The 27,607-nt window shown below is 40.1% G+C and overlaps 5 protein-coding genes across 6 annotated transcripts; 2 read left to right on the top strand and 3 right to left on the bottom strand.

Moving 5' to 3' along the window:
- Window positions 1-214: 214 nt before the first annotated feature.
- LOC131783525 (uncharacterized) lies at window positions 215-6,663 on the top strand. The gene is made up of 4 exons (XM_059100286.1): window positions 215-541; window positions 1,301-1,620; window positions 5,811-5,973; window positions 6,233-6,663. The coding sequence occupies exons 1-4, from the start codon at window positions 241-243 to the stop codon at window positions 6,502-6,504; spliced, it is 1,056 nt and encodes a 351-aa protein (XP_058956269.1). The 5' UTR covers window positions 215-240; the 3' UTR covers window positions 6,505-6,663.
- Window positions 6,664-9,048: 2,385 nt separating this feature from the next.
- Window positions 9,049-11,983, top strand: LOC131783590 (uncharacterized). Of its 2 annotated transcripts, none has more exons than XM_066169038.1 (4): window positions 9,049-9,379; window positions 9,887-10,266; window positions 11,048-11,138; window positions 11,700-11,983. In XM_066169038.1, the coding sequence occupies exons 1-4, from the start codon at window positions 9,076-9,078 to the stop codon at window positions 11,960-11,962; spliced, it is 1,038 nt and encodes a 345-aa protein (XP_066025135.1). In that variant the 5' UTR covers window positions 9,049-9,075; the 3' UTR covers window positions 11,963-11,983. The 2 variants fall into 2 exon arrangements, with proteins under 2 accessions (XP_066025135.1, XP_066025136.1); XM_066169039.1 differs by having other exon boundaries at window positions 9,911-10,266.
- Window positions 11,984-12,366: 383 nt separating this feature from the next.
- LOC131783589 (uncharacterized) lies at window positions 12,367-18,530 on the bottom strand. Its single transcript, XM_059100354.2, has 4 exons — window positions 18,103-18,530; window positions 16,585-17,181; window positions 15,211-15,462; window positions 12,367-13,777 (listed from the first exon to the last, which is right to left on the bottom strand). The coding sequence occupies exons 1-4, from the start codon at window positions 18,389-18,391 to the stop codon at window positions 13,179-13,181; spliced, it is 1,737 nt and encodes a 578-aa protein (XP_058956337.2). The 5' UTR covers window positions 18,392-18,530; the 3' UTR covers window positions 12,367-13,178.
- A 1,604-nt stretch (window positions 18,531-20,134) lies between these two features.
- On the bottom strand, window positions 20,135-23,968 carry LOC131783571 (uncharacterized). Its single transcript, XM_066169026.1, has 2 exons — window positions 23,516-23,968; window positions 20,135-21,590 (listed from the first exon to the last, which is right to left on the bottom strand). Exons 1-2 carry the CDS (start codon window positions 23,790-23,792, stop codon window positions 20,416-20,418), a joined length of 1,452 nt encoding a protein of 483 aa, XP_066025123.1. The 5' UTR covers window positions 23,793-23,968; the 3' UTR covers window positions 20,135-20,415.
- An 18-nt stretch (window positions 23,969-23,986) lies between these two features.
- Window positions 23,987-27,343, bottom strand: LOC131798060 (uncharacterized). Its single transcript, XM_059115725.2, has 2 exons — window positions 26,923-27,343; window positions 23,987-25,746 (listed from the first exon to the last, which is right to left on the bottom strand). Exons 1-2 carry the CDS (start codon window positions 27,275-27,277, stop codon window positions 24,659-24,661), a joined length of 1,443 nt encoding a protein of 480 aa, XP_058971708.2. The 5' UTR covers window positions 27,278-27,343; the 3' UTR covers window positions 23,987-24,658.
- Between the last annotated feature and the right edge of the window lie 264 nt (window positions 27,344-27,607).

Raw genomic sequence — 27,607 nt, forward strand, 5'->3', positions numbered from 1 at the left:
AGACTGATCTAAGAGACTGATGGCCTCTAATACGACGAAATAAAACAAAAGTAAGCAGATCGCTTCATTTCGCCTCATATATTTGTCGTAAATTTCATCAATGGAATTTATTATGTGCACAAGTGGGAAGTATTCACAAAATACTCTTCAGTTTATTTCACGTCGCCAATCACCTTGTTGCGTGACGGTTTGTTTTTTCTCGGAAAAAAGGACTTCCGCTTAAAACCGAAAGCAACAAACATGGCGAGTAATACGCCAAGGAGCTTTCACCTCTTCAACTGCGATAACTTGTGTAAGTTAAGTGAGGTGGAAGCTTTGCTCAAAGCCGTTAAAGGCAAGATTCCCTTCAAGATTTTACATATCAAGACACACGAGTTTAGGCGAGAACAAATCGAGGAAATCTTTGTGTCAAAGATTACAAACTTAGGGAAAATGGATTACGCTGTGTTCGTTGTTCATGCAGCTGAGGCCTGCCTCTCCTTTAGCGATGATAGTGGCTACGGAAAGATTTATGGGGCTCTGAAGGAACAAACTGGCTCAGGTAAGATTGAGGCTGACGCAACAGTAATAACACTTCATAGTTCTAACCTCATTGCAGTGTTTAATCCATATGTGAGGGAAGTTTCCCGCTTTGTTTATCAGTTTGACATAAAATATAAGAGGCTTAATTGTCAAGAAGATTCCAAAATTTTGACCATTCGTTTTTCGTTAAATGACTTATCATAATGATCAGCATGTCGAGGTCAAACTACAGTATCTACGGGTCTATTCCTTAATTCCTCGAATCAATGAGGACATTGGCGCCTTTTATTTGAGATATGTTCTCATGTCCGCGTTTCCATTTAAGAATTGTTACGACAATGATCAAAACGCCGTAGACTGAGGACTACGGACTACAGAATGCTCCCCAAAGAGCATTTATTAATTAATAGAGCCATACTGTACTATTATTTTTTCTCTTTTTTTCTTTTCAGCAAACATAATATAGTAATGGCCGTGGCTATCGTGTCACTATACCCATAAACAACGAACTGATAATGTATGGGTCAAATAAAGTGTCATTGCCTTTATTCTTTGTCGTCTTAAAGTTAAGAAATCACTGCAATTATGGCATAAATAGTGAGATCGGGAACGACATCAAAAGTGCAGCCTGGCATAAGAGAAAGATGAAATTGAAAACCGTACAAAACGCAAATGACCGTCATCTTTAGAATGGAGAGTTGACCTTCGTATCCATTTCTACATTAACTCACCCCGAACTCACATGTAATTTTGTCTTTGTTTTGTTTTGTTTTTCGAGGTGAAAAAGTTTTGATCGTCATCAGTGGGGACAAAAATTACAAAAGTAAGAGTGAAGAAGATCAGTTTTTCCTCTCCCAGTGGGCAAAGGATAATATATCTCCTCAGTTTCGTACTGAACTCGTCGATGGGAGAAAGAGTTTCATCTTCTCTTGGAACCAGAAACACAGGCCAATCCATGAAAAAGCGCTTCTGCATTACTTTGATCCCAACAAGAATGGTCAGAAGTTCGCGGTCTCTCAAACGGATCCAGCGGCAACGTCAACACCCCCGAGAGGACCTTCTGTTTCTCTGTCACACCACTTCGACTTACAGCAAGAGGTAAGACATGATTTTTTTCTTTCGCAGATTTAGTAGACCCTAGCGGTTTACGCTGCTTAAATGACGGTTATTCTGATAAAGTTGGTGTGTTTGCTGTAAACGTGTGAACAGAGAATTGTCATAGAATGCAAGAGTGGAAAGAAAGGGAGTACCGTAATGATTCGATTTAGTGCTCCTCATTCCAATAACCACTTACTCTCTAATAAGCGCCCCCTTTATTTGTCTTTGTTGATAAGCGTCCCTATTCTAATAAGTGCCCCTGTTGATTAACCAACCCCATTCCAATAAGCGCACCTATCACAGCAAGCGCCCCTATTTCAATTAGCATCTCTGTTCTGTTTCAGGGATAGCACTGTTAGAGTACATGTACATTGAGATCAACCTTAGTTCATAATCCTTTAATTTCACATCTCATTACAGAGACAGTGCTCTTTGTCTCAGTCTCTCAGCTATTATATCCACGTGACCTCAAAGATCCTTCAAACAAACGATCTTGTCTTACAATTTCTCGACTATTGCTTGGCTGGTTGTTGTAGCCAGGAAGGATCATGAAGAATCCAAGGAAAAAGAGGCCGTTTCTTTCTTTAACATTATGCTGTTTCTCAGAAGAGAAATAAGCGTCCTTTTTCGAATGAGCGAATGAGATTCCAAAAATGAATGGGTGCTCCTGGGGCTAAATCGATTCATTACAGTAGTTTAATTTGGAAAAGTTCTACTGTTGGCGTCTTACAGACGAATTGAGGGGTTTTTTTTTTGTTTTGTTCTATTCTTTCTTTTTTACGGGACCATATATGGATTAAACCTAATAAAGGACTCTACCAGAGCCCAGTCCTTTTCATAAATATGTACCCATCCCTTGCCTTCCGCGAATTCTCTAAGTTGTAGTGTGAAGTAATAAGTTATGTTTACTGTTGCTAATCCTGTACCGACTCACTCACTCATGCCCATTATGCCGTGTGGCGCGTAGGACGGCAACGAAGGATCGCCACGTCTGTCGGTTCTGGGCCAGCTTCTGGATCGATGATGCCTCCACATTTCGGCGCCAGGAGTTTCTTGGTCTTCCCCTCTTGCGCTTCCCTTCAGGTTTCTAGTGAAGGGCTGTGCGAGTGATGTTATCCTGCTCTCTCCTCATGACGTGCTCAATCCATCTCCATCGCCTTCGCATAATGATGGTCTCCATGCTGTCTTGATTGCAGCGGGCAGGTGGCTGTTGGTTGGAGATGGTGTCAAGTCAAAAGATTTGCAAGATTCTCTTGAGGCTCTTTATGTGGAAGACTGACAGCTTGGTGATGTCGCTCTCTGTCATCCTCCAGCATTCATAGCCGTATAGTAGGGTGGACATCACACAGCTTTGGTAGATCTACAGCTTAGTCTTGGTGCTGTACTGAGAGGACGAGTACATGTTGTTGAGCATGCTGAAGGCGTTTCTGGCCTTGTTGAGACGGTTCTTGGTGTCACTCCCTGCTCCTCCATCATGCCTTACTGCGCTGCCCAGGTAAATTAATTCTCCAGTCGTTGGCAGGTCTACTCCGTTCACTTGAATTGATTTAGGGTTGGACAACTTTGGCAGCATCACTTCTGTCTTCTTTTGCCTAATCTTCAGGCCAACTTGCTGTGCGTAAGTGCCAAGTCGGGTCGTCTTTTCCTACATGTGTTGATGAGTATGGGAGACCAAGGCTTGATCATCTGCAAAATCTAGGTCCTCCAGCGTTGAGAAGAGGGTCCATCTGATGCCCCGTGACTGATCTTTTGTTGTGCGCCTCATTACCCAGTCAATGGTCATGTTGAAAAACATCGCCGACATTGTACAGCCTTGTCTGACGGCAGTCTTCACTTTAAAGCTGATTTCGCTGTTGCCTACTCCCTATGAAAAGTTGTTGTAGAAGCTTTTGATGATGTCGATTATCTGCTATGGTATCTCATAGGCCCGAAGGTTGCGCCACAGACTTTACCGGTGTACACTGTCAAAAGCCTTCTCAAAGTCCACAAAGTTGATGTAGAGTTGTCTCTGCCACTCTGTGCACTGCTATAGGATGTTACGTAGGGTGAAGATCTGGTCTGTGCATCACTTTCCTTTCCGAAACCCTGCCTGCTCTCTTCTCAGTTGTTGGACCACCGTGTTGGTTATTCGCTGGATGATGATCTTGGGCAGGATCTCGCTAAGCACAGATAGTAAGGTGATTCCTCGCCAGTTGTTGCGGTTGTTAAGGGCACCTTTCTTCGGAATCTTCACAATGACTCCCTCTTCAAGTAACTTCTCCCCCCCCCCCAGATGTATGTAAAGAGCGGCTGGAGTACGTCTGCTACTAACTATGGATTTGCTTTAAATACTTCTGCAATGAGATTATCTTGTCCAGGGGATTTTCCGTTCTTGAGGGACTTGATGACTGCTATGATCTCTTCTTTTCCTGGGGGATCGGTGTTGACATCCAGGTCTGTCTCTGCCTCTTGTATATCTGCCTCTGTTGGTGGTGGTGGTCTGTTCAGAACTTCACTGAAGTGTTCTGTCCCATCGTGCGTCTTGCTCGGCTTCTGTCGTGAGTAGTCGCCCCTGCTTGTCCATGATCGGAGCGTCAGTGCCTCCTCTGTACCTGCCACACACCAGCTTGGTGATCTTGCAGACTCTGCCTCGCTCTCCCCTGCTTGCTGCATCTTCTGCCTGGCTTGCAAGGTGGTTTATGTGGCTTCACTTTTCTGTTCTTGTCATCCTCTTCACTGTTAGATTCGCTTCCCTACGTTGTTGCTTGTATCTCTCTTTCAGGCGCTCTGATTTGACTTCCACGACTTTCTTCTTGAGAGTTCTTCTGTTCGCAATGGCTTGCCAGGTATCCTTTGTAATCCACTCCTTCCTTCTGCTTTGTTCCAAGGCAGGCTTTGCGGGTCTGCTCGTAGGCTATCTTAAGCTGTTGCCACTTTGCATTGATGTCTCCCAAGCCTTCCTGCGTCTGGTCTTCAGCATCTGCTAGTACCTGGAACTAATTATTCAACTGTAGTATGAAGGCAGTCTTTACTTTAAGGTCTCGCAGCTTCTCCACATCAAAGTGTCGTCGCCCTCTCGGACTGGATCTGGTCTTCCTTAGCTTCAGCTTCAGTGTAGTGGTCACAAGGTGATGGTCACTTCCCACAGCAGCCCGTTGATATCCCGTTGATCATCAGGTGGTCAATATAGTTCTTGTCTCTTCCATTGGGGGAGTACCAGGTCAGCTTGTGGACGTCTCGGTGTGGAAAAAGCGTCCTTCCGATGACAAATTCATAGGTGGTGCAGGTTTCCAGTAGTCTCTCTCCATTGTCATTCATGGTGCCACATTCTTCTCTCCCCATGGCCCTTTCGCAGTTCCTGTTGTCATTTCCAACCTTTGCATTGAGATCTCCCATCACAATCTTCATCTCGTGAACGTGGTGTGTTCTCCAGTTCTGCTTGAAGCTGTTCGTAAAAGGTGACCTTGCTGTCTTCCTCACTGTCTATGTTTGGTGCGTAACATTGGATGATAGTTATGTTGATGTGTCCCCCTTTCAATCTCACTTTTCTGAGCCTGCTGTTGATTGGATTCCATTCCATCAGGCACTTCTCGAGACCTTTCTTGAGGATGATGGCTACTCCCTCATGGTGCTCGTCATCTTCCCATCCAGAATATAGCACTGTCTCTCCTGTGTTGGTTTTGTGTCAGCCTGAACCTGTCCATTTGCTCTCACTGATTCCAAGGATGTGTAGGTTGTAACGTCTCATCTCAGCTGTGGCTTGTGCCAGCTTTCCTGTCTCGTACATAATTCTTACATTGCATTTGGCGCTCAAGACTTCCATCTTCCTGTCAGCGGTTTCCTTTCGGCTTTTACTATTGTCATTCATATTAGTATCTTTCGACAACTCTGAAAGCCCGTCTCGCTCAGTAGTGTTGATTTTCTTCGTTGCCGTTTCCGTAACGTGGGTGTTTTACGGAACCGGGTTGTTAGTCCGCTTCGTCGGACCTCTACCCTTCAACCTGTCCGTCTTGGGTGGCCCTACCACGAGACTAAGCTCCCGCCGGCATAGCTCTAGGGATCTCCGAGGCACTCAAGCTCGCCGACCACGACAAGGTGGGGATCCTTCGGGGGCCTGTACCGACTAACCCCCCCTTGAAAAAAATATCCTTGAACGCTCATTTACAGGTAATTAAGTATGTGATTGTTTTTTTACCAATTTTTTGACGAAGGATTTAGAAAGATCTGAACCTGAATCAGCTGATCAGGAGAGGTCTTTACTGAAACAGAATGGGAAGCGAGGGCAGAGTCAGAGACGGGGCCAGAAGTCGTGGAGTCGATCAGAAGAAGACGGCGGACGACAAACTTCAGATGCGACTGAATCTGAATCAACAGGTAATGTAGAAGGATATCACATTCTTCTATAAGTTCAGGGATGCTAGTTTTTGAGGCTCGCGAGACTGAAATGATCGCTAAAAAATGGAGTGAAAGTGATTTCCTTATCGAATTTATTAAGAGCTAAGAACATTCTTGGGGTTGCTTTAGTCCGCAGTGCATTCCACCCTGGAGGTGTTCTTATCCACGCTTAGTTTGGATTTAAAGCTTGTATTTTTTCTTTCTTTCACTCGGTTAACTCATATTCATTTGTTACAAGTTTCTAGCGAGAATTCAGGAAGGGGTGATTCACGGCCTATTTTAAAACTACAAACACGCCTGCGCCGTGGGAAAATTTCATACGATAGCGCAGACGTAGAGATCTGGGACCAAACCTGGCGTCCTCCTCACAGCGAGGTAGTGAAGTTAGAGAGAGAATGGGGGTCAACACCGGAAGCGTATTTGAAGATCTTTGCTGATGAAAATGGCACAATGTGTCGTGCTGAAGTGATACCAAGATCTTCCCTCTGGGACTATTGTTGGCCTTCCTGATGACCCCGAAAGTTTGGAGTAAGCAGTCACCTACTCTGCGTGAGTCTAATTTAGGTGCTGGATACTTGCAATTGCACATAACCTATGAATACTTTGAATCTACGAGTGTTTTATCAGAAATGCAAACTGTTTGCATGGAATAAAAGAATGTTCCTTGGAGTTATGGATGGTTTCTTGCTTGACTAGAAGAAGTCCTTTTATTTTAAACGTTTTAAATTAATTCAAGATTACCTCCCACCTCCAGAGGCCGATAAAATCGATTTTTCTTTTATTCGGGAGATAACGGGCTCCTGTTTTATTTGACTAAACTGAATTCAAACATTTAACCTAAAGTTTCCAATTTCTGCAATCTTTAAAAACATCCGAGTTATTTGGAGAAACGTAATTTCAAATAAAAGTTAATGAATAAGGAAGGTGTCATAATCTCGAACCAGGACGAATCCCCCGGGGAATTTTCGAGGCAACCGCTAATGTTGGGGCTCGATTTTCATGTTATTTCCATGTTTCGTTTACATCGCGCACTTAACAAAATTCACGCGTAGAAGCTCTTTGTTTATAGAAAAGCCTTTGCTCATGGAAAAAATCAAAAGCGGAAGAAAGTCTTTGGTAAAAAGAAAAGATACAAAAAACAGGCCTAAAAGGAAACAAAGAGTACCATTCTGTCAAGAAAAGAAAACACATCCTTTGTAAAAGCGAATGGTATTAGCGGAGCTCTACGCTGGCATTCATATTTCGAACAAAGATGTAGCCGGCAAACCAAAATTTGCCATACATGATATTAAAAACGAAGTTTCCTTTTCTTCATGCAAGTACCAGCCTTGATAAAAAAACATTAACAATCGCCTCGAATCGTAGTTTTGAAAGCTGTAAGTCGATTCCCTGTCTTGCTCCTCAGAACGTTTTCCGGTTTTTCCACTTCTGTCGTGGGTTTTGCCTTTGCCTTTTGCAGTTTTGCTCAATATTACGTCGTCCGCCTCATCGCTCTACTGAGCAATCGAGATAAAAAGAAAAAAAACGTGTCTGAAACTTTTCCCGGGAAATCTTGATCCATCGTCATTGACGCCAGGAGGTCCCGTTGTCCTATTGGTTTGCGGTTTCAGGAGGCGAGAAAATCTCCTGGTGTAGCGCGGGTTGTTTGCGAACCTTTAGGAGCTAAAATCTCGCATTTGATTTTGAGAGGAATACAACCACTTTGAGCGAATTTATAGGTTTGACCGATTTTCTTCAAATTTCGCCCAAACGTTCTCGGAATAATGATAAACGAAAGCGTGTCGGTGAATTTTGTAATTTGAAAAATTTGTCCCGTGCTGTCCATTTACGCAACACGCCTCGCATATTTTTTGCTACTCCAACTTTAGATGCCGATATCTAGACTACCAATCAGAATATTGAAAAAGCCCGTCACACATTTGCTGATTGATGCCTTGTGAATAAGACTGTGGAGCCATTTTGCTCGTGCTGCGGCAACCGATACCCAATAAATTTTATAGAAGAACCTTAGGTCGTTTCACGCCTTACCGGCTTTTGACTCTTCCTTAAATGAAAAGTCGCTTAAATTATATTTGTATCGTAAACTGCAGTTATTAATCTTACTTCTGATATAAAGTTTTCTAAGATGTTAGTGAAACTAGCGCTCTTACGAATTTTTTCCTTAAGGACACGCGCGCAGATGGGAAGTAACCTTAAGAGCCCCATCTCATGCCCAACCAGTTACCTAATTGTGTTGAACTCTAGCTGCAAGGCAAGATTGCGAAAACCCCTTTTTGTCTTGGGGGTCGGGACGGGGAGGTAAACAGTAATGCTGTAGGGTAAGATAAAAAGTACTCGTGAAAATAACTTGACAAGGCATCATGTGACTTCAGGTTTCCCTAAGCTGCACTGCTAAATTTGTATTCATGAGAAGTGGCTGTACTTCATCTCAGCGCAACGATGTATATATTGTATTGCCTCAACATACTATGCAGGGTGGAGTGGGGTTATTTTTAGAGAATACAAGCCCTATGCTTTACAATGCTTGCCAAGCAATTGCACTACATGGAAACCTCACAAAACCTTATATATTCATAAAGACCATTAAATTCTTGTTCACATAAGATGCAAATGTTGTGGGATATATGAAATCACATGACATCACGGCGTACATAATTTGAATAATTATGCAAATTTTCTAAAGACAATGAAAAATTGCTCCTAAATCCACGATGTTGCAACAGCTGATCGTTTATAACCGACGGTTCAAATGATATCAGGCTGCGAAAGTGTCCTCCTACTAAACAATTTGCACGCTAATGCTTAAATAAGCTGCAAGGCTACATTTGAAAGGTAAAGATATGTAAATTTTGACAAAAGAAACAGTTTTAGTAAACCTTAATCGACTCATCCATACCATGTCCATGTCCTATTTCACAGATTGCATTGAAGCACACATCAAAAAAGATTTCCTTGCGTGACTAAGCCGGCCCATAATGAATTATGGATGTCTTTTGCGAAACCGAAGCTTACAAAGCCATTTCACAAAAATAACTATTTCATTTATCTGTGGATCTTTCCTATTTCCTGGTTTCATAAAACATGGAGCTACAAGTTCCAAACTGTAAGACTGTTCACCTTTTTAACTGTGACAATACTTTCAAACTGGACTCAATAGAAGCACTCTTGACTACAGTGAAAGACAAAGTTGAATTCGAAATATCGATCAAGAAGCATTGTTTCAAACTTTCAGAGATGTCCTCTGTAAGTGATAGCATAGTTCCCACTCTAAATATGGATTTTGCCGTATTTGTCGTTCATGCCAATGAATCTCGACTATCTATCAACGAAGACAACGCTGGCATTGGTTACGCGAAGATCTACAAAGCTTTACTGAGAGCGACCGGTGAGTCTTGCGTTAGATTATTCGGACTGAAGTGTGAACGTTGTTTTTTGATAGAGAACCTGTACGTACGGAAAGATTATGATCAGCCACTTGATCGATCGGGTTATGTCATAGATAATCGTTATGTGAGTTTCGGCTCACATTGCTGGACTGTCCTAAGGTCAAACTTCTTAGCCCGTTCAAACCGCAATAGTTTCTATCGTCTTTTTATTTTTCAATTTTAAGCTTTTAGTTTCATTTGTTTATGTAGCCATTAATTTAGCATTAACTTAAAAAAAAATATTAAATTCTCTTCACAACTATGGTAGAACCCCCCTAACTCTAACCCGGTTAACCCAAATCCCCTCCCCATCCCCCCACCACAGTTGCGAAATGAAATATAGTTGACCACTTTACATTGTTACGAATACTAGTGCTGTTTCGGTTTCGCGCGAGAATTCATATCAACGAATGTTCAACGTTCGATCGTTGAGTTTTACTATTTTTTATTCTGCTTGTTACCATTAGGCGAAAAAGTTTTAATAATTATAGGCGGTGACGACAACTATGTGGGGAGAGAAGAGGAAAACGAAGCTGTCATGTCACGTTGGGCTCGGAGGAAAGTTTCGTCACAATTCGAGGAGGAACATCTTGACGGACGAAAAAGTTTCATTTTTTCTTGGCACAAAAACCACCGAGAGATTCACGAGAAAGCTCTTCTACACTTTTTTGAACCAAGTAAGATGGGTGAAAAGTTTGATTATCATGAGCCAGAAATGAGTCTATCAGCCGACACTTCTAACGCAACAGCTGAGGAAAATATCCAAGGGCTGAATCCTCAACCAGAGATCACACAATCGACGCCGTCCAACGTTCCAAAGAATATTTCAGTGTATCCAACGGATGAGGTGAGTGTTTAACTGAAATTCTGTTCTTTTACACATTATACTCGGCATTCTTGGTGAATCGACGCATTTGAATCAACACTGCGTTTGTGGTGACGTAGCTTATCAATTATGCTTCATTACTGTTGCTGATGCTCTCTTCTGTTGATGATGGCTAAGTTATTTGTGAATGGCTCTTCTACAAACCTATTGCGGCTTTTTTCTATTTGAAGAATACAGTTGACGTTATTCCTGGTTAAACTTTTTACAAAAGTATTCTGTTGCTATGCAGCGAAATTGTGAGAAATATCTTATTTATCCCATTAATAGGAAAAAAAGCGTTGTGAGGGGGAGGGGGGTGGGGGCATGGAATTAGTGAGACAAGCCTCCGTGAAGAATTTGGTCAAACCGTATGCCACATTAGCTAGGTTGTGGGGTTAATCTATTTCCAGGCATAATTCTATGACGAAAAATAAATTAGCTGGAGTTGTATGTGCTTACAATCTCTCGCAAATTTTGGTTCAAAATCTCAACCAGACTATCCCCTGAACTGCTTGCGTAAATTGGCGATCCAGGGGTCCTTAATGCAACCGAAAATAAAACGATTCATAGAGAGAGAGCTGCCATAAAACATTTATTTCATGTTTACCAATAGAGATACTGAATCATTTTTGATAAAATCAGTTTACATATTATCTATGGGTGCATGTTACACAACTCAAGGAAATGGTATTCGTTGCAAAACGGGAAAGAAACGTTGTAAGGTTGCAACGTTTTAATTGAATATATGACTTTGAAAATATAGGTCGAGTATGTAAATGAATTTGAAGCATCTTACAAAAAGAACAAGGAGGAAGTAATAGTTGTTGTGGGTCCTCGTGATAAGATTCCGTCAGGTAAGGCTACATTTAATTAATATTTAAGTTATTTTAAAATACTTTGGTTAGTGATCGGATGTAGAAATCCTAGTAATCAATTCTCTTTACGTCGTCGAACGCTTCCCTATTACGTATGGCGAGATAAATTCAATATCATTGTGACCCAATCATTTTTTCAAGCATAGAATGTTCGAAACAAATAATTTCATTCCCTTATCCAAGACAACTCATTCCCTGACTCATCGTGGATACCTCATGAGATGGTGTAGCTTTAAGGCACAGAGATGAGAAGGAAGGATCCCAATGACACTGTGACCCCCCTCTTTTTCAAAACGTGTAATTACTTAAAACAATATTTAATCCTAGAAGGCTCCGAAATGGAGATAAGGCGTCAGAGTCAGCTTCCCCTTCACTTTACTTGAATACTAGACCTACTCGTGCTCCTAAGGCTACAGAATTACATGCAAGAGAATTTCGTACGGATGTTCAGTCCGTAGAGCGTGTTCGTCCCGTGTTTACATTGTCTGATCTACTATATCATCCCAATTTTGTCGTGTGTTCTTTTTCTTTCTCTACCAGGGTTGTCCCTGAATTATCCAGAAGGTTCAGTGCTTCTAGATACTCGGCTTCGCCATGGGGAAGTCTCAGACGACACGAGAGATGTGGTGCATAGAGAGGACGGATGGCAAGTACCGGAAGGCTACAGGGACCATTTAAGAAGTATGCACGCGGCAGAAACCAACCTTAGAGTAAAGTTTGTAGTTCGCCAAAACCAACTAACCACAATTATAATCCGAAACTGGTTTGGACCGCTTTTGGGGGGATGTTGCACAATACTCTGAGCCTCAACAAAGGCTAAATTTTTCAACAAATTTTCGTTAGCAACCCAGAAGTAATCTATATACATATATTCTTTTTTCGGGCAGAAGGTTGACCACTCGTCAAAAAATAGATAATCTTTAACTGCGTTTTTGATGCATGGCAAAGTTTTCTTTAGTACTGAGTTTGAAAGCTTGTGGAAATTGAAATCATTTTAATGACATTATTGATATAATACTATCATTAACTTCGAGTAAGGCCGTGAGAAAAGCTTGCAACGGTTGGAAAAAGGTGATTTGGCTTCCGTGATGCCTTGCATCAATGGCTGTACCAAAAATGTCCTCAAAAACCTATGTTTTGATGTTCAATTTACTACACCAAAAAAGTCACTCTTTCCTAGAGATCTAGCGACTGCCCACCACTTTTATTTAATTCACATTGTAAGTTAATTAATAATAGCTTTTAATGCGAATGGTTCTGACAATCATTGAATGTCATCCCACGACCATTCTTTGAAATCTATTGTGTCATATTTGATTTTCAAAGTGTTTTAAACTCTCTTTAAAAGACGATTAAACATATTAATGGGTTTTATAGATTCACATAGTCATTTTAAGATCTCGAACGTAATCTGTTTCAACTCACCCGAATGTTCTAGCTCACGGAGGTTGCAGTGCTCTGTAATTATGACTAGCAAACAGGGAACTTTGCATAATTCACTTCATTTCATATACAGCAAACATATCTAAAATAATAATCACACCTTTTTCGATGGTTTAACCCGGACATTGCGCAAATTGACTGGTACTTTTTCCGAGAAATGTACGTAAGGTCGAGGAAAATACGAGCGAAGAGAAAAATGTTCGCTCGTTTCATAAGGTAACCCATCGAATTGGGAAGTTATCATTTCGCTTTTGTTTAGTTTTCTAGTATTTTGGCTCTAAGTTCGTATTATCAAGCTTAAAGAACGTAAGATAGTAAGAATTTGAATCATAAGGTGCGGCAATTTATTGATCCGCTTTGCTTTTGCTTTCCGTCCGTGTTTTGTACTGTTCTGCAGAGTTATGTACATAACCTTGTTCTATTCTACCATACAAAATCTCAAGTTGAAATGTCCGCATGTTGCGTGACACGTGAATTTAAAGACTGTTTACGTTCTATGATTTACTAATAAGAGAAAAGGCCTCCATAATATTCACTTTGTTTAAGTATGATGAAGAGGTTGTGTTGATCTGTCCATTAAATAATCAAACAAGTGGCTGCTCTATCAGTTTGTACGGTGGTTCGTAATTTGCCTTCCGTGTTGGAATAGATGCTTAGCACTCCGTTTGCTGTCGTTGAATATTTGCACCTCAAACTTTCCTCTATATGTTTGGGAATTACAAAACCAGGAGAACGAAACACAAGATCCTCGGTAGCATACGATATTATCCCTTGACGGATTCGTGTTTTGAGCACGAGAACATCGCTGGAATCCGTGCATTCTCCTCCATAAGATGTAGGATTATGACGCACTTCTTGTGATGGAAACTCCCCCATGTGCTTTGGTGTCTCTTGAAGCAGTCTCCTGTCAGATGTAAAACCTGAAGCAGCATTGGTTGGTCTGAGAGATTCTTCTGAGTGGCTCAGCTGTCCTTGTCTGTTCTTCGCCGCTATTGGGGCTCCAAGCATTAATTGTATCAAGACATCGGGTTCCACATTCAGTTTTCCATCCTCCAACCAAACGACAAGGCCCTTTCTTTTCTCTTTAAGCATTCGCTCAACGTTTTTTACAAATTTATCTTCCTCTCCAGTTGGAGCAGGACTTCGATTGCAAATCGTGAAGATAACCTTTTCAACTGCAAATTGAAACAAATAGTTATATTTTATTACCATCTTCTTGTTAATTGCCCGAAGAAATAGTATTTAAGACTAGGTGTAGTACATGACCAATGTGCGGATGCCGTGATTTGTAAGTTATTTTCGTTTTCGTTTCAGATATGGCCACAAATTTTATTAAAAGACAAAATTGGCATCTAGTAAGAATTTTCATTATGAATGATTTTTGACTTATTTGAACGTGAAAATAAATGCTAATACATTAGCATAAGCTATTTAGTAAACATGTAATAAGCCAGTTGATCATTTCTTATTCCTTTTGGCGGTCTCACCTTACAGTAGAGTTTGGTCACCTTTTCCTTATTATGATCGTGAATTTGACATGGAGACAGATGTTTTTGCGTTAATTGCGGTTTGCGGCCAGATATCAGTATATTTCCATTATGTTGTTTAAAGATGATTAATTACTAAGAAAATGACTCCACCTTATCTGCTATTGAAAAGTTATTTTTAAATATTGTAGCTCACTATGATCCCTGCTTTAAAATTTGTTAGAAGTTATTTTCACTCGTAGCTCAGTTGACTATTTCTTTTATTCTCTCTTTTATTACGCAAGTTATTGCAACGGATACTAGCTCTGATCTCCCTCGGAAAGTGTGGGTCACCGCTTATAAAGGTGACCCCATAAAAATTGATCCCGTGCAGGAATTTCCTGGAAACAACCCTCCTTTATACCTTTACCTCTTTAATACTCTCGTTTTTAGGCTAAATCCATGTCGAATTCCCGATTCGGAAAATAGTGTTTAAACTTGAATTTAGCACGTTCGACAACTCTTTTTCTTAGAGGTGACTTAAGGTGTAAACATACAGTGCTTTTCATCTTCCGCGCTGAATTTGTAATCAGATAACTTATACGGCTAGCACGTAGCTCTTTTAGGGGCGGTACCTTAGGTACGCCCTTTCTTCTCCGAATTTTTCTGTTTATTCTGCCGATATGTAGCAGTCTTCAAGGGCTATTTTCTCTTAAGATATCTCTTCAAGTATGATTTCAATTCTGTTCGTAAGTTTATTATAATTTTTATATTTTCAATCTTGTTTTTGTTTCGCTCGACCTTGACCGTAAGACTAAGAAACTTAAGGTAGAAAGTCATTTTGTGAAGCGTAAACATCGCCAAGGTATCTACTTAGTATGCGAACTCCGCTCTGCGTAGTTTAGCGTGATTCGCTAGTTAAGTGTAAAAGCATGACGAAAGTTAGAGACTGACAGCTCACTAAGCGTGTCTATTGGCCTTTTTTAATTATTGGATGACGTTCTCAAGTAGTTTATTTCATCTACACATTTGCTATTGTGAGTATTTACTATTACGAGTATTTGCTACACAAAAATATTTCAACTACAAAGAAATGATTCTCTGAACTTTTATAAACAGGCTACCGCAACAGATCCTCTTACCAACAACATCAGCTGCTGTCCTGAGAATTTCTTCCAACTCAGGCTGCTGGTATTTATGAGACGTACCTGTATCCACCACTAGAATACAAAACCTAGGAGTGCATCTCGCTAAGTATGATTTGATGTCAGCTAATGAATAACGTTCCACTTGGGGACATTCTGGCAGCCTTATCCTACGATAAAGGTCATCGAGTACTGATTTCACAGCCTGGATTGTTGCCGGTGACACATCACAGCCAAGGACTACTAAGTCTAGAGAATAAAAGCAAACAGTAATTAAAACTTCGTTTTGCACAACCCAAAACCATTTTACAACACTTATTTTTAAAAGATCAATCAGTTTTAGTCAAATAAATGCTAAACTTGAAATACTTGAAAAAAAGCCTCAATTCTGCGTTTGCATTTCCACTTGTCTAATTATGTTAACTTGAACGTTAAATTAGTACATGCCTATAAGCTTCACTTCGTTGTTCGCACTTCAGCACTTAAATAAATGCTAAACTTTCAAATACTTGCCTAAATGCTTCATTTCATTGTTCGCACTTCCACCACAAAGTGCGTTGTTTGGGTTTCTGGCACTTGCTGTAACCATGCATGTACGACTCTTTTACTTATATGTAAAAATATATGAAGTTCACAAAAAAAGCTGCTATCGAGTCAGGATTAAAAATTGATTGATAAGGTTAAAAATCGTGATATAAAGACTACGAGACACCAATGAAACAGCGTCTTTAGGACTTATTGTTGCTTTTGTTGAAGTCGTTGTAAAGGTACATATTGCTCTCGTAGTGGTCGTTCATTGGTGTCCAGTGTTGTCTTTTTTCAGAGAGTCCCGTTGTCCTTACCTTGTACTTCACGTTCCCCTTATATTGCGGTATCTCTTCGTACTGAGAGCTGTTGCGGTTTGTTGTGTAATAGTGCCAATTCAGAATATGCAGCCATATCTTTTTGTGTTTGACGTTATTTTTAGGGTCAAGAATTAAAAGGAGAAAAGGTTGTAAACCTCCAGGAGGTATCTAAGAAATTGCCACCACTATCTTACAAAGCTTTACTGATGTTCATGTCATAATAGATTTCAATAGTTCAAATTATTTTCGCAATCTTTTTTGGTTTTTCTTGAACATGATTTTAGATGCCATTGCTGACATCGCCATCAGTCATTTTTGACTCAGGTGGAATTTCCTCTGTTGTGGTTATTATCGTCAATGTCTCGTGATGCTTGCGTTGTTGTTATAATTGTTGTTTCTTTTGACAGCTTCGTTTTTGTTATCTTTGTTCTGGTATTAATACTTATTTTTGTGGCTAATGTTACTGTCTTGATCATGATTCTCGTTCATGTTTTTCTTAAATGTAATCTGTCGTAGTAGTTCTCACCTTTGACCAGACGTGTTTCCTTCGTGGTAGTATCCCTTTGCACTCTGCTCTGTTCAGATCGGTCCCCTAGTGATGAGCATCCATAATCCGAAGCCAAAACAGCGGTTGCCGCAAGAGGATCGAGGTGTACGTTCAGCTTAGGTTGCTGACTAGCGTGAAAATCCACACTTCTTTGCCTTGTCACTGTGTAATCTTTTTGCAAGAAACTTGGCTGATCCCACCGGTCTTTTATTTCTTGTCTACTTCTCCCTTCGGGAAGGGTGGCGGAGCGTTGAAGCTTGAGCTGGTGTGCTGGTTCTGTATCTCGTGCTGGCGGAGCTGTTTGATCTCTTAAAGAAAGCTCGGAACGCCCTGGTGGTTCATACTCAAACTTTTGTCCTTTCTTGCTTTGATCAAAGAAGTGTTTCAATGCTTGCTCGTGAATTTCTCTGTGTTTCCCGTCCCATGAAAAGATGAAACTTCTTCGTCCGTCGAGGAATTCCTCCTTTAACTGGGAACGTACCTTCATTCTTGCCCAACGCGAGACTACGGCTCTTTCCTCTTCCTCTTCGTTCCTGTAATTGTCATCCCCACCGATAACAACAATCACGTTTCCGTCTACTTGACAAGAAAAAAATTGAACAAATCACATAATTATATTAAAATGGCCTTGTAATAAATTAAGTCTTGCTCGCTCGTCAGAAACGTGACTTTCGTGGTCACGCTACTGTTCCAATCCGGCCCTGTTTTTAAAATCTGCGTGTTCGGAAGCGGAATCATGAGTCAACGCGATCAAATTAGAGACACTGGTAAATTTATGATGTGTTTAAAACTTAGGAATCGTAAATGGCGAGATATAGCGAAAACATGAATAATGAAAAAATTTGCATGTAGATCACGAACCATTAGGATAAGAAATAGGTAGGAATCACAAATATCGAAAGTAAGGTCAAATGATTCTGCATTTGTTGCACAACTTTCATAATATCTGACACGACAAAACTTTTTTTTGTATCTTTTATTTGTCAATATTTTAATCGCTAAAACTTACTTACGGTAACTTGCGAACACAGCCGTCACGGCTTCCTCCAATTATTTAAATCAAAGCTTTCAAAATGTTTAATTGAAATCTACATTTAGAATACTATATGTATACCGCAGTGTTCGTATCATGAAACACAAGCGAATCCTGTCAAAGACATAGTGTGGCCAATATTGTCGTTGAAAAGCATGTGCGTAAAACAATTTAGGAAAGGTTGAAGATAACGCTATGTTCTGTTTGTCAATAACATAAATTTCGTGGCGTGGACCGTCTAAATTTCAAAACACTTAACATTGATATTCATCGACAAATCAATGTGCCACATTAAAAAGGTGAAGAACGAAATGGTACCTGAAAAATATCTGGTATAAAAATTTAGGAAACCCTAGTGTGTGTATTTTACAGGAACTACTCCAATATGATTTGCAGAAGACTTTTTGAAAAAATAATTCTAAGAATGAAACTCTTATCGTGCTCAACTTCCGGTTTCGCTTTACCTGTCGCTTGAAGCAAAGCTCTGTAAACCTTCGTGTAGCCTCCCTCTGTGTTTTCGTTGATGGAGAGTCGAGATTCGTTTGCATTGACAGCTAAAATGGCAGCATCCATCTCTAGCGTGGGAATCGTCTGATCGCTGAACTCAGTTATCTCGGAAACTGTGAAATAGTGTTGCTTCACAGATATCTCAATGCCAAGATTCCTTGTCGTTGTCAACAACAAATCTTCGATGGAGTCAAGCTTATAAACACTGTCACAGTTGAAGAGATGGAATTTTCTAGGCGATGCCATGATATTTCTTTTATCATGGAGATACTTTTGAAAACTGAGATGTCCCTTCACTTAAAGCTGAATTGCAATAATTTCAGGATGTCATTGAAGCGCGTATGAAACTTGTTAATGGCGATTGGCATTATATTCATAAATAACATTCCATACCTTCCACATGAAATAAAGTATTCCTTTTGCAGTGATCACTCAGAGCTTGTAACAATAACGTATCATGGAAGAAGTTGTCTCGATATACAAAGACGATTTTGTTGTAACGATTTCTAGGAAAAATAGGAACTTGGGCAGCAAATGCATGATGGGTAAAGCTGTGTGGCTGTCAGGAGAATTCGTGACGAAGGGTATGTAACGCAACGGTTATGAGAATTTGAAAGTAATTTAAATTAAATTCTTCCCTTGGCCCAATGCGAAATGACCGACTCGTTTACTTCGCTTTCACCCTCCAACCACAACGATAACACTCTCTCCTGGTGCAGATACGAATAAGTTATTAATTCAACGAGAGACAATAGCCCAACGAAATTTTTTACAAGAGCTCTCCGTATTCTGCATGATGCATATGCACCAATCTAGCGGCCAATCTTAAACCGTATACTCAATGAAAAGCACTCCTAAATTTTACTTTTCTTCCCCAGTTTACCTTACGATAGAACCACACATATGACTAGAGCGTAACCTCATTAAACGAATTAAAATTAGTTCTAAATTCTTGGAAACAGTTCCATTTGTCTCATTCTTTGTTTCAAAAGCATTCTTAAAATTTAAATCTGCCTCAATTTGAGGGTGGAAAAAAATAAATTGTGCTTCAGAAATGCAGGAATCTTGATCAGGGCTCCGAGCTCGACTTTTTTCAAGGTCGTCACTTAAAGAAGTAAAATCATTTAAAAGGTCACCAGAAGAAATTTTGTCGTTAGGAATAAAAAAATTAACAGATTCTCAGAAACAGTTGATATAGTTTCCGCTTTCACCGTCCGTTCGCTCTATTAGAAATATAAAACGCGTAGGTTTCAAACGTTCGATACCTGTACTTAAATACAAGTTTTATTCATGTAAATTTTTTTTTCCATAGAGATCAACACAGATACTATCGAATTTTCAATTTAACTCGAGAAAGACAAAAAGCTAGCTGCCTCCAGGAAAGCTCTGTAGACCTTTGTGTGTCAAGGTTCCATCTTACTGTGGTTAATAAAGAGACCAGACACGGGTGCGCTTACCACAAAAGTTGCAAACTAAACAAGTTTCTCTCTATTAAAATCTCTTTCTGAGATAAACTTGAATCAGATAACTATAAACTCACTTGTTTTCCGTTTGACCGGCTAAACGACGATAGTCTCTACCTCTGCAACCTTTGAGGAAAGGAGCAACTTGCACGGTAAAACTGCCCAATAACTACTCGGCGAAAATAATCGCACCTCGTGATAAAGCTGATTCTTTCGATGCTGCCATCAAAAGTTAGCTTTTTATGTTGCTAAGGGAATTTCTCTACGGCAACGAAACTTCAGAGCACTGACCACGGCATCAGTGGAACATTCTCTACACTTAGTGCGGGAGATTTTTGCTCTGATCTTGACCTGAACACCGCAAGTGAGAAACCATCGTTGTCAGTGAAATATTCGCTTGATTCACGCTGTTCTCCTTCGTAGGGCTAAACCGTACTCGCAACTTCAATTTTTTCTTTATTACTCAAGTATGATGTATCACAACTCTCAGCAGAGTTTGTTGAAGGTAGGTATACATCGCCATCAAACATTATCTCTAGAGTATTTCAACGTTAACTAATACAAAATTACAAAGTTTTTACAGTTTTCTACTTCATCACCCGCTAACCCGTCACCATTCTACAGAACCATTTTAGACAAAAGAGCACCTTAGGCCAGGAAAAAAAAAGAGCTGCAATTTTTTGGAATTTTCCCTATGGATTGTACAAATGATAAACTGAATAATTACGCAAAAAGTACTTCGTGCCATAGGCACTTCAACTCGCTCTGACATACAAACATAAAATACATTTTCTCCAGTGCTAAAGGTTAGGAACGAAAGGAACGAGACAAAAAATGAAACTCTCTATTCATAAATTCTGCTACTCCCTTAGAAGCACTTTTCCTTTTTACTATGAGTCGAAATTTCCTTTCAGTTCCTGAAATGATGTACAGGTCAGCACTAACGTTTTCTCTGAAACCATAGATAATGTCTTGAGGAATATGAACATTTCCAAACTTAAACTGTACATCAACGTCGTTAAAAGACACCTTTCCGTGGCGGATACGAGTTTTAATTAAGAGTAACTCATCTTTAGCAAGCTCTATATCGTCATTTAGGAAAAACTTCGTAAAATCTTGATAATCATGACACTCAAGTGTGCCATCACTATTCCTAATAATTCTTACTCCAATATCATGGGTATGACGGTGTTTTGTAATCAACCTTTCTTGAATGTCCTCTGGAATTTTAAATTCAGGGTCCCAAACTTGAAGGTCACCTAACTGATAAGATATCTTTCCATAACGAGCGATACTTCTCAGCACAACAACGGGAGGAGGATTTCCAGGGAGTTGTGTCGCCAGAACAGGCTGCGGGGTATTTTGGGAACTCTCCCCATGACGGCTTTTTACTTCTAAATATTGAGTTTGTAATTGATCTTCGGTAACGTTAGAAGACGAGTCAGCGTCAATATCCGGTTCTTCAGAACTTCTTGGGCGGATCACATGTGTGTTTAGTGTGTAAATACTGTCTCCCTGATTACTGCAAGAAGGTTCCATCCCCGCCGAGTCTCTGCTGCCGCCCGCGACACTACTGACGCCACTAGGGCGTGAATCAGTCGGATTTTCTCCGTTGTCAGCTGACAGTAAAGAGGTGTCTTTACCGTTATTTGAGCAACTCTTGGATGTGTATGGATTTTCTAATGCTGTATATGTGTCCTGCAATTGAGGTTGTGAGTTTGATTGTTGGTTGGGAGTAGGCGGCCGATATTCAAACTTTTGTCCTTTCTTGTTTGTATCAAAGTGATGCAGTAAAGCTTGTTCGTGAACCGCTCGATGTTGTTTGTTCCAGGAGAAGATAAAGCTCTTTCTACCATCAAGATACTCTCTGCCGAACTGTGAAGAGACTTTCCTCTTCGCCCAACTTGAAATAACCTCTCGATTCTCTTCCTTGTCGTCTTTGTAGTTATCATCTCCCCCGATGACGGTGATAACATCTCCTCCTGTGGATCGAGCAGATGAAAATGTAAATAAGTGCAGCATTATTACACACTTCTGGTGACCAGATTTTACATATGGAAGAATATCCTTGATTGACTAGGCGCAATCAACATGTCGACAGGAAGTTGCCACCTGCGTAGAATGTGCATACTCCATTTTCAATATGACGATGAAAGCGAGAGAAATTGGCAGATTTTGACTGAACATTCCCAAGAAGTTAGGCCGTTCCTTTTTCCTTTCACCATTGGTAAATATAATTTTATTTGTTGAGAATGTATAAAGTATTTTTTGTACGTATTTGTCGCGTATTCTATGATTCTCAAGGACAAACGTAAGCATCGTTTTTTAGTATGTAATTTGAGACCAGTTTTCGAGAATATCAAATTTGATTTACGTCCAAGTTTGGAGCCTTTCGAAGATTTGGATGGCCGCTTTGATCCTCCTTCAACCAAACGCTCTCTAACGGTACATGCGTTTCTTGCATTTTAAGTGTTAGTGTTTGAGACCGATTATAACCGAGAAAAGGGCATAGGGTAAAATATGGGCTGTATTTTTTTTTGGACCATTTTTTGGACCAGCTTTTGGACCATTTTTTGGACCAGTTTTTGGACCATTATTTGGAGATATTTATAAGGGGGGGGGGGGGAAGCACACCATTAGTACTCAGGAAGAGGTAGGATGAAGTCTATCAGTACTGAGGGAGGAGTGGGAGGTAGAGTGTTATTACTCAGGGAGGGGTGAGAGACGGACTATTACTATGCAGGGAGGGCTGGGAGGTGATGGTAATAGTAAACACTACTGGTTAATGGAGCTTTTACTCAATCGTACAAATTACTTTAATAGGTTTTTCAACTGACGTTCTGTATGCGTTGGGCCGCGGCGTTTCTTCATTTTTCTGTCACGCGAAAGCGAAACTGCCACGTAAACACTGGACTTTAATTTTTGCTAAAAATTTCGCGTTTACGATCCTCCACTGTTGAGTTATGCGTGTGCCTTTTGAGTCGACTTGTGCACCATCAGTTGCTTCAAGTTTCTATTTGTGTGCACAGTATTTAATTATTTAATTTATCTATCATCCTTTTGTCATTGCTCTTATCAGACGAGATCACGGAATTTCCGGTCCTTAGCCTTTAACTTAGCGGCATATAGAATTCACAGGCACTATCGCAATTTAACGTTTAGAACTTTACTTTATAAATTCCTCAGCAAACGATTTCGAAGAGGAATCCATATTCTCGAATCGAGCAAAAACACTGCTGTACTTGCAATATGAGAAAGCGCAAATCTCGATTTTATCTGTTTCGCAAACAAAGGAGTTAATCACCGGCACCGGAAATCGCGACTAGGTATTGCTCGCGTCTCCCCTAGGTTTGTTTTCCAATTTGCCCTGGCCGCTGCCAATCACTTCTTGCGTAAAAACCCACGAAACCTGCGAAGTGGAACTATGGTGGCTACTGTTGCTTGCAGATATTCTCCGTCGGCAAAACGTAGTCATGCTAACCCGCTAACTCATGCTAATTTACCTATTTCCGGACCAAGGAGGAGGAATGGTTATAGACTTAAAGCTACTGAAATTTCAAAAGGCAAGATCAACCCCCTTTAGCCGAAAAGCCTTCGCCTTAGAGAGCAAAACAGAAAATTCAGATAGAAAACTCACTCTGAGTGTTCCAGACTCTGACTCAGCTGCATAGAACAAGTCTTCACATTTTGCCACTTCGAGGAGCAACCGTCGACCTTAATCTATGATTATTTACTTTCGCTTTCACGTCTGATGTCTAACGAGCTATTGTTTAGGAAATATAGAAAAGGTTTGCACTAAGTCCCCACTACCTTTCTCAAAAATAGCCCAGCTTGCCCAAAAATCCGCGATTAAGAGCAATGAAATGCGTTCGAAAAGATGACTGAGTAAAATACTTCCGCTTCTTACCCGTCGCCTTTAGTAAAGCTCTGTATATCTTGGCGTAACCAATTCCAGCGTTGTCTTCGTTGATCGAGAGCCGAGATTCATGCGCATGAACCACGAAAAAGGCCATATCCATCTCTAAGGTTGGAATTTTTTCTACCATTTCAGACATTTCGGGGAGTCTGAACGAGTGCTTCTCAACATGGATGCTGGTCAATTGGTCAAGCAATTTCTCGACAGGCTCTAGTTTGTACGTATTATCACAGTTAAAAAGGTGAACTCGCTTTCTCAATTGCGACATCTTCTATCTATGATTTTTTTTGTCTCTTTGAACGTAGCAGTTCTATAGTCGTTGAAGAATAAGTCTGAATTTTCAAAATCGCCTAGAGAAGAAGACGACTGCTTGCGCAATGTTTCCGAGAAAGCCAGTCACTTATCTGATCGAGATGAGTCACGCAATCCCCACACAATATATACTGATTGGAACACTAGAAACCCATGATGGGTCCTAAAAAATTTATTCTCTCACAGAAATACAGCTGTTTCCGACAATCGATAAAACCGGACCTTATAACACAAAAAAAACTTTCGCTTTTAAGTCTACAAACAGTTTGTCTCGTAGCTATAAGCTTTCATTGCTGCTCAGTAAGGTGAGAGAATTACTGCAATTTTTTTGTTATTAAGTTATAGGCAAAGAAATTGTAGTGCCCCGTGCACGAGAAATGGTATCTAACTTATAAAATAAAACTATTCTTGAATCCTCGAGTAGCAATGTACTACACCGCAAGCACTTACAGAGGAAGTTGAAATAACCACGATGAAAGTTTTTATAATAATATGAATCAAGCTAAATACCTTTAACATCGTACTTGTGCGAAATTATATCTAATAAAGATTGATTTCGATAACCATTTCAAAAGGAAAGTTCACGAAAATAAGTTATATAACGTTGTGATGAAATAATGTCATCATAACTGATATTAGATTGATTTTTGTATATGTAAACTTCACAACAAATTAAATAAGACAGATTGATTGCTGAAAGCTAAAGTTATTTCTTGAGATATATAAGTTCTTCCTGAAAGCTGTTGGAAGGCGGCTAACTGTCTTCAGTTCTGCCTTCAAAACAGACAGTGATTGACGTAATCATTACTCAATGACTTAGCATCAGTGATTTAAACATGGAAGACCTAGATCTTCCAAGGCTATTCTTATCACTTTTTTAAGATCAATTCCACTTTTTATTACACATCGAAAATGTTCCGAGCCATTTGAAATAATGTACAGATCACCATTAGGCTTTTTATCTTTAGCTCTGAAACCATCGATAATGTGTTGCGGAATGCACGCGTTTCCATACTTAAACTGTACAGCAACGTCTTCAAAAGACACCTCTCCGTTGCGAACACGAGTTTTCAATATGAGTTGTTCATCAGCAGCAAGCTGTATTTCCCCGTCCAACGAAAGTTCTTTTAAATTTGGGTCAGTATAACACTCAATTTCGCCATCACTGCGCTTAATGACTATCACTCCAATCAAAGGAGTGTTGCGGAGTGTTTTGAGCAGCCTCTCTTGTATGTCATCGGGAACTTTAAATTCGGGGTCCCATATTTGAAGGTCGCCTATCTGATCAGGTACCTTTCCATAACGAGCGAAACCTCTCAGTAAAACAGTGGGAGGAGATTTAACTGAGAATTGTGTCGCCCACACCAGCAGTTGGGTATTTTCAAAATGGATACTTTTTTCTTCTGGAAAATTCCTTTGTGAATAATCTAGATCTCCTTGTGCGTCTCTCTGATTACTAAAAGAAGGATCCGACGACTCCCTGCCTCTGCTGCGCTCAGAGCTACAGTCGCCACCACGGTGTGAATCAGTCTGCCTTTCTTCAACCGTTGTCAATTCAGAAGTGGCTTCATCATTACGAGGAGGACTTTTGGGTTTCTGCGGATTTTTCAATTCGGGAGATTTTGCTTGAGATGGAAGTTCTGGTATTGATGGTCGGTTTGTAGATGGCGACTGATGATGGAACTTTTGTCCTTTCTTGTTTGGATCAAAGTGATGCAGCAGAGCTTCTTCGTGAATTGCTCGATGTTGTTTGTTCCAGGAAAAGATGAAGCTCTTTCTTCCATCAAGATACTCTATGCTGAATTGTGAGGAAACTTTTCTCTTCGCCCAACGTGAAATAACCTCTCGATTCTCTTCGTCGTCGTTCTCGTAATTGACATCTCCCCCGATAACGATGACGACATCTCCTCCTGTAGACAAAGGAAATTCAAATGTAAAGAAGCGTAACAATATTATCCTGTGAAATGTAATTTCCAATATTTTGTTGCCGATTATTGGCCTTCCAGACCTCTTCGTCACTATTTACAACCGTGGAATTAACGCTATTAATACATAACATATCCACCAGAGGGTAAGAAAAATGCAACATATAATGTAGAGAAAACCATTTTCTCTTTGTTCAAAAAAAGAATCTAATATTAGGTTCGCCCTCTGTTACGTAAACAATTTTCAAAAATAATCTTAGCTACTTCACTGTCCCTTAAAATCGAGCAATAAAATGGCAAGAGAGTTTCAGGTGGCTTAAGAGAGGCATTTTGAATCTATTGTCGGTTGAAATGATAATTGCTGACTAGAGGCTTGCTTTGTCAGAGTTGAATTCTTTCTCCAATCTATTTAAGTTTCTTGAAGATGCCCTGACAGCTTTGGAAGACTCAATTATTATTCAATGAATTGATCCTTGGAATAACATTTATCATTGCAGGCCAATAACTTTAATATTCCTTAGGCCATAATACATAAAAGTCCTTAAGCAACAATACATAAAGCATCAGAACTTTTAAGCATAGATCAATCTCTATTTCCAATACTGCTCGTTTTCCCTGAAATTTAATGTTAGTTTAAATCTTTTGTTTAATCCGGCAGCAACATGTAAGTTTATCTTTATCAATAATTACTCAACTTGAACGAGTTGTATCCAGATAAAAAATGCAAAAATTTGCCGTGTTTCCGAACCGAGGAAGAGGAATGGTTTTAGACTTTAAGCTACTGAAATTTCAAAAGGCAAGATCAACCCCCTTTAGCCAAAAAGCCTTCGCCTTAAGAAACGAAACAGAAGCTTCAGACAGCAAACTCACTCCGAGTGTTTAAGACTAACGCAGCTGCATAAAACAAGTCTTCGCATTTTGCCACTAAGGGGAACAACCGTCGACCTTAATCTATGCTTATTTACTTTCGCTTTCACGTCTAATTAGCTTTTGTTTAGGAGGTTTCATGTCTAATGAGCTATTGTTTGGGAAATATAGAAAAGGTTTGCGCTAAGTCGCCACTACCATTCTCGAAGATAGCCCAGCTTGCCCAAAATGCGTGATTAAGAGCAATGAAATGCGTTCGAAAAAATTACTGACTAAAATACTTCCGCTTCTTACCCGTCGCTTGTAGTAAAGCTCTGTATATCTTGGCGTAACCAATTCCAGCGTTGTCTTCGTTGATCGAGAGTCGAGATTCACTCGCATGAACCACGAAGAAGGCCATATCCATCTCTTGGGTTCGGATTTTGTCGACCATTTCTGACATTTGAGCAAGTCTGAATGAATGCTTCTCTACAGGCTCAACATGGATGCTTAATTTCTCCGACAATTTCTTCTTCGTTTCCTCGAGCAATTTCTCAACGGGCTCTAGCTCGTATGTGTTGTCACAGTTAAAAATATGAACACGCTTTTTCGACTGCAACATCGTCTCTGTGTAGAACACAACTACTGGTGAAACTCTGGCAGATTTCATATGAATGTCCAAATTCGAAGTGAAGAATGGAACTGCGAAATATTTCCGAGAAAGCCTGTCACACAAATCTCCCCCAAAAAGTCACGCAACAATGCAGTCTCACAACGGGTCGTAACACATTACTTGTCGCAGATGATAATAAAAGACAGTCGAAAACTACATGAGGATGCTGGTAGTGATTGGAAGATTGAAGAATTATTAGGAGATCGTAAGCTTAAAAATACCATAAAAAAGAAAAGGTATGCTTAAGTGATTACAGTTGTTGTGTCATGTTGAAAGTCATGTGAACTGGAAATAAAATGTTCAAAAAACAATTGTCCTTCTGTCTGA

The sequence above is a fragment of the Pocillopora verrucosa genome, chromosome 6, assembly GCF_036669915.1.
Source record: "Pocillopora verrucosa isolate sample1 chromosome 6, ASM3666991v2, whole genome shotgun sequence".
NCBI classification, from domain to species: Eukaryota; Metazoa; Cnidaria; class Anthozoa; order Scleractinia; family Pocilloporidae; genus Pocillopora; species Pocillopora verrucosa.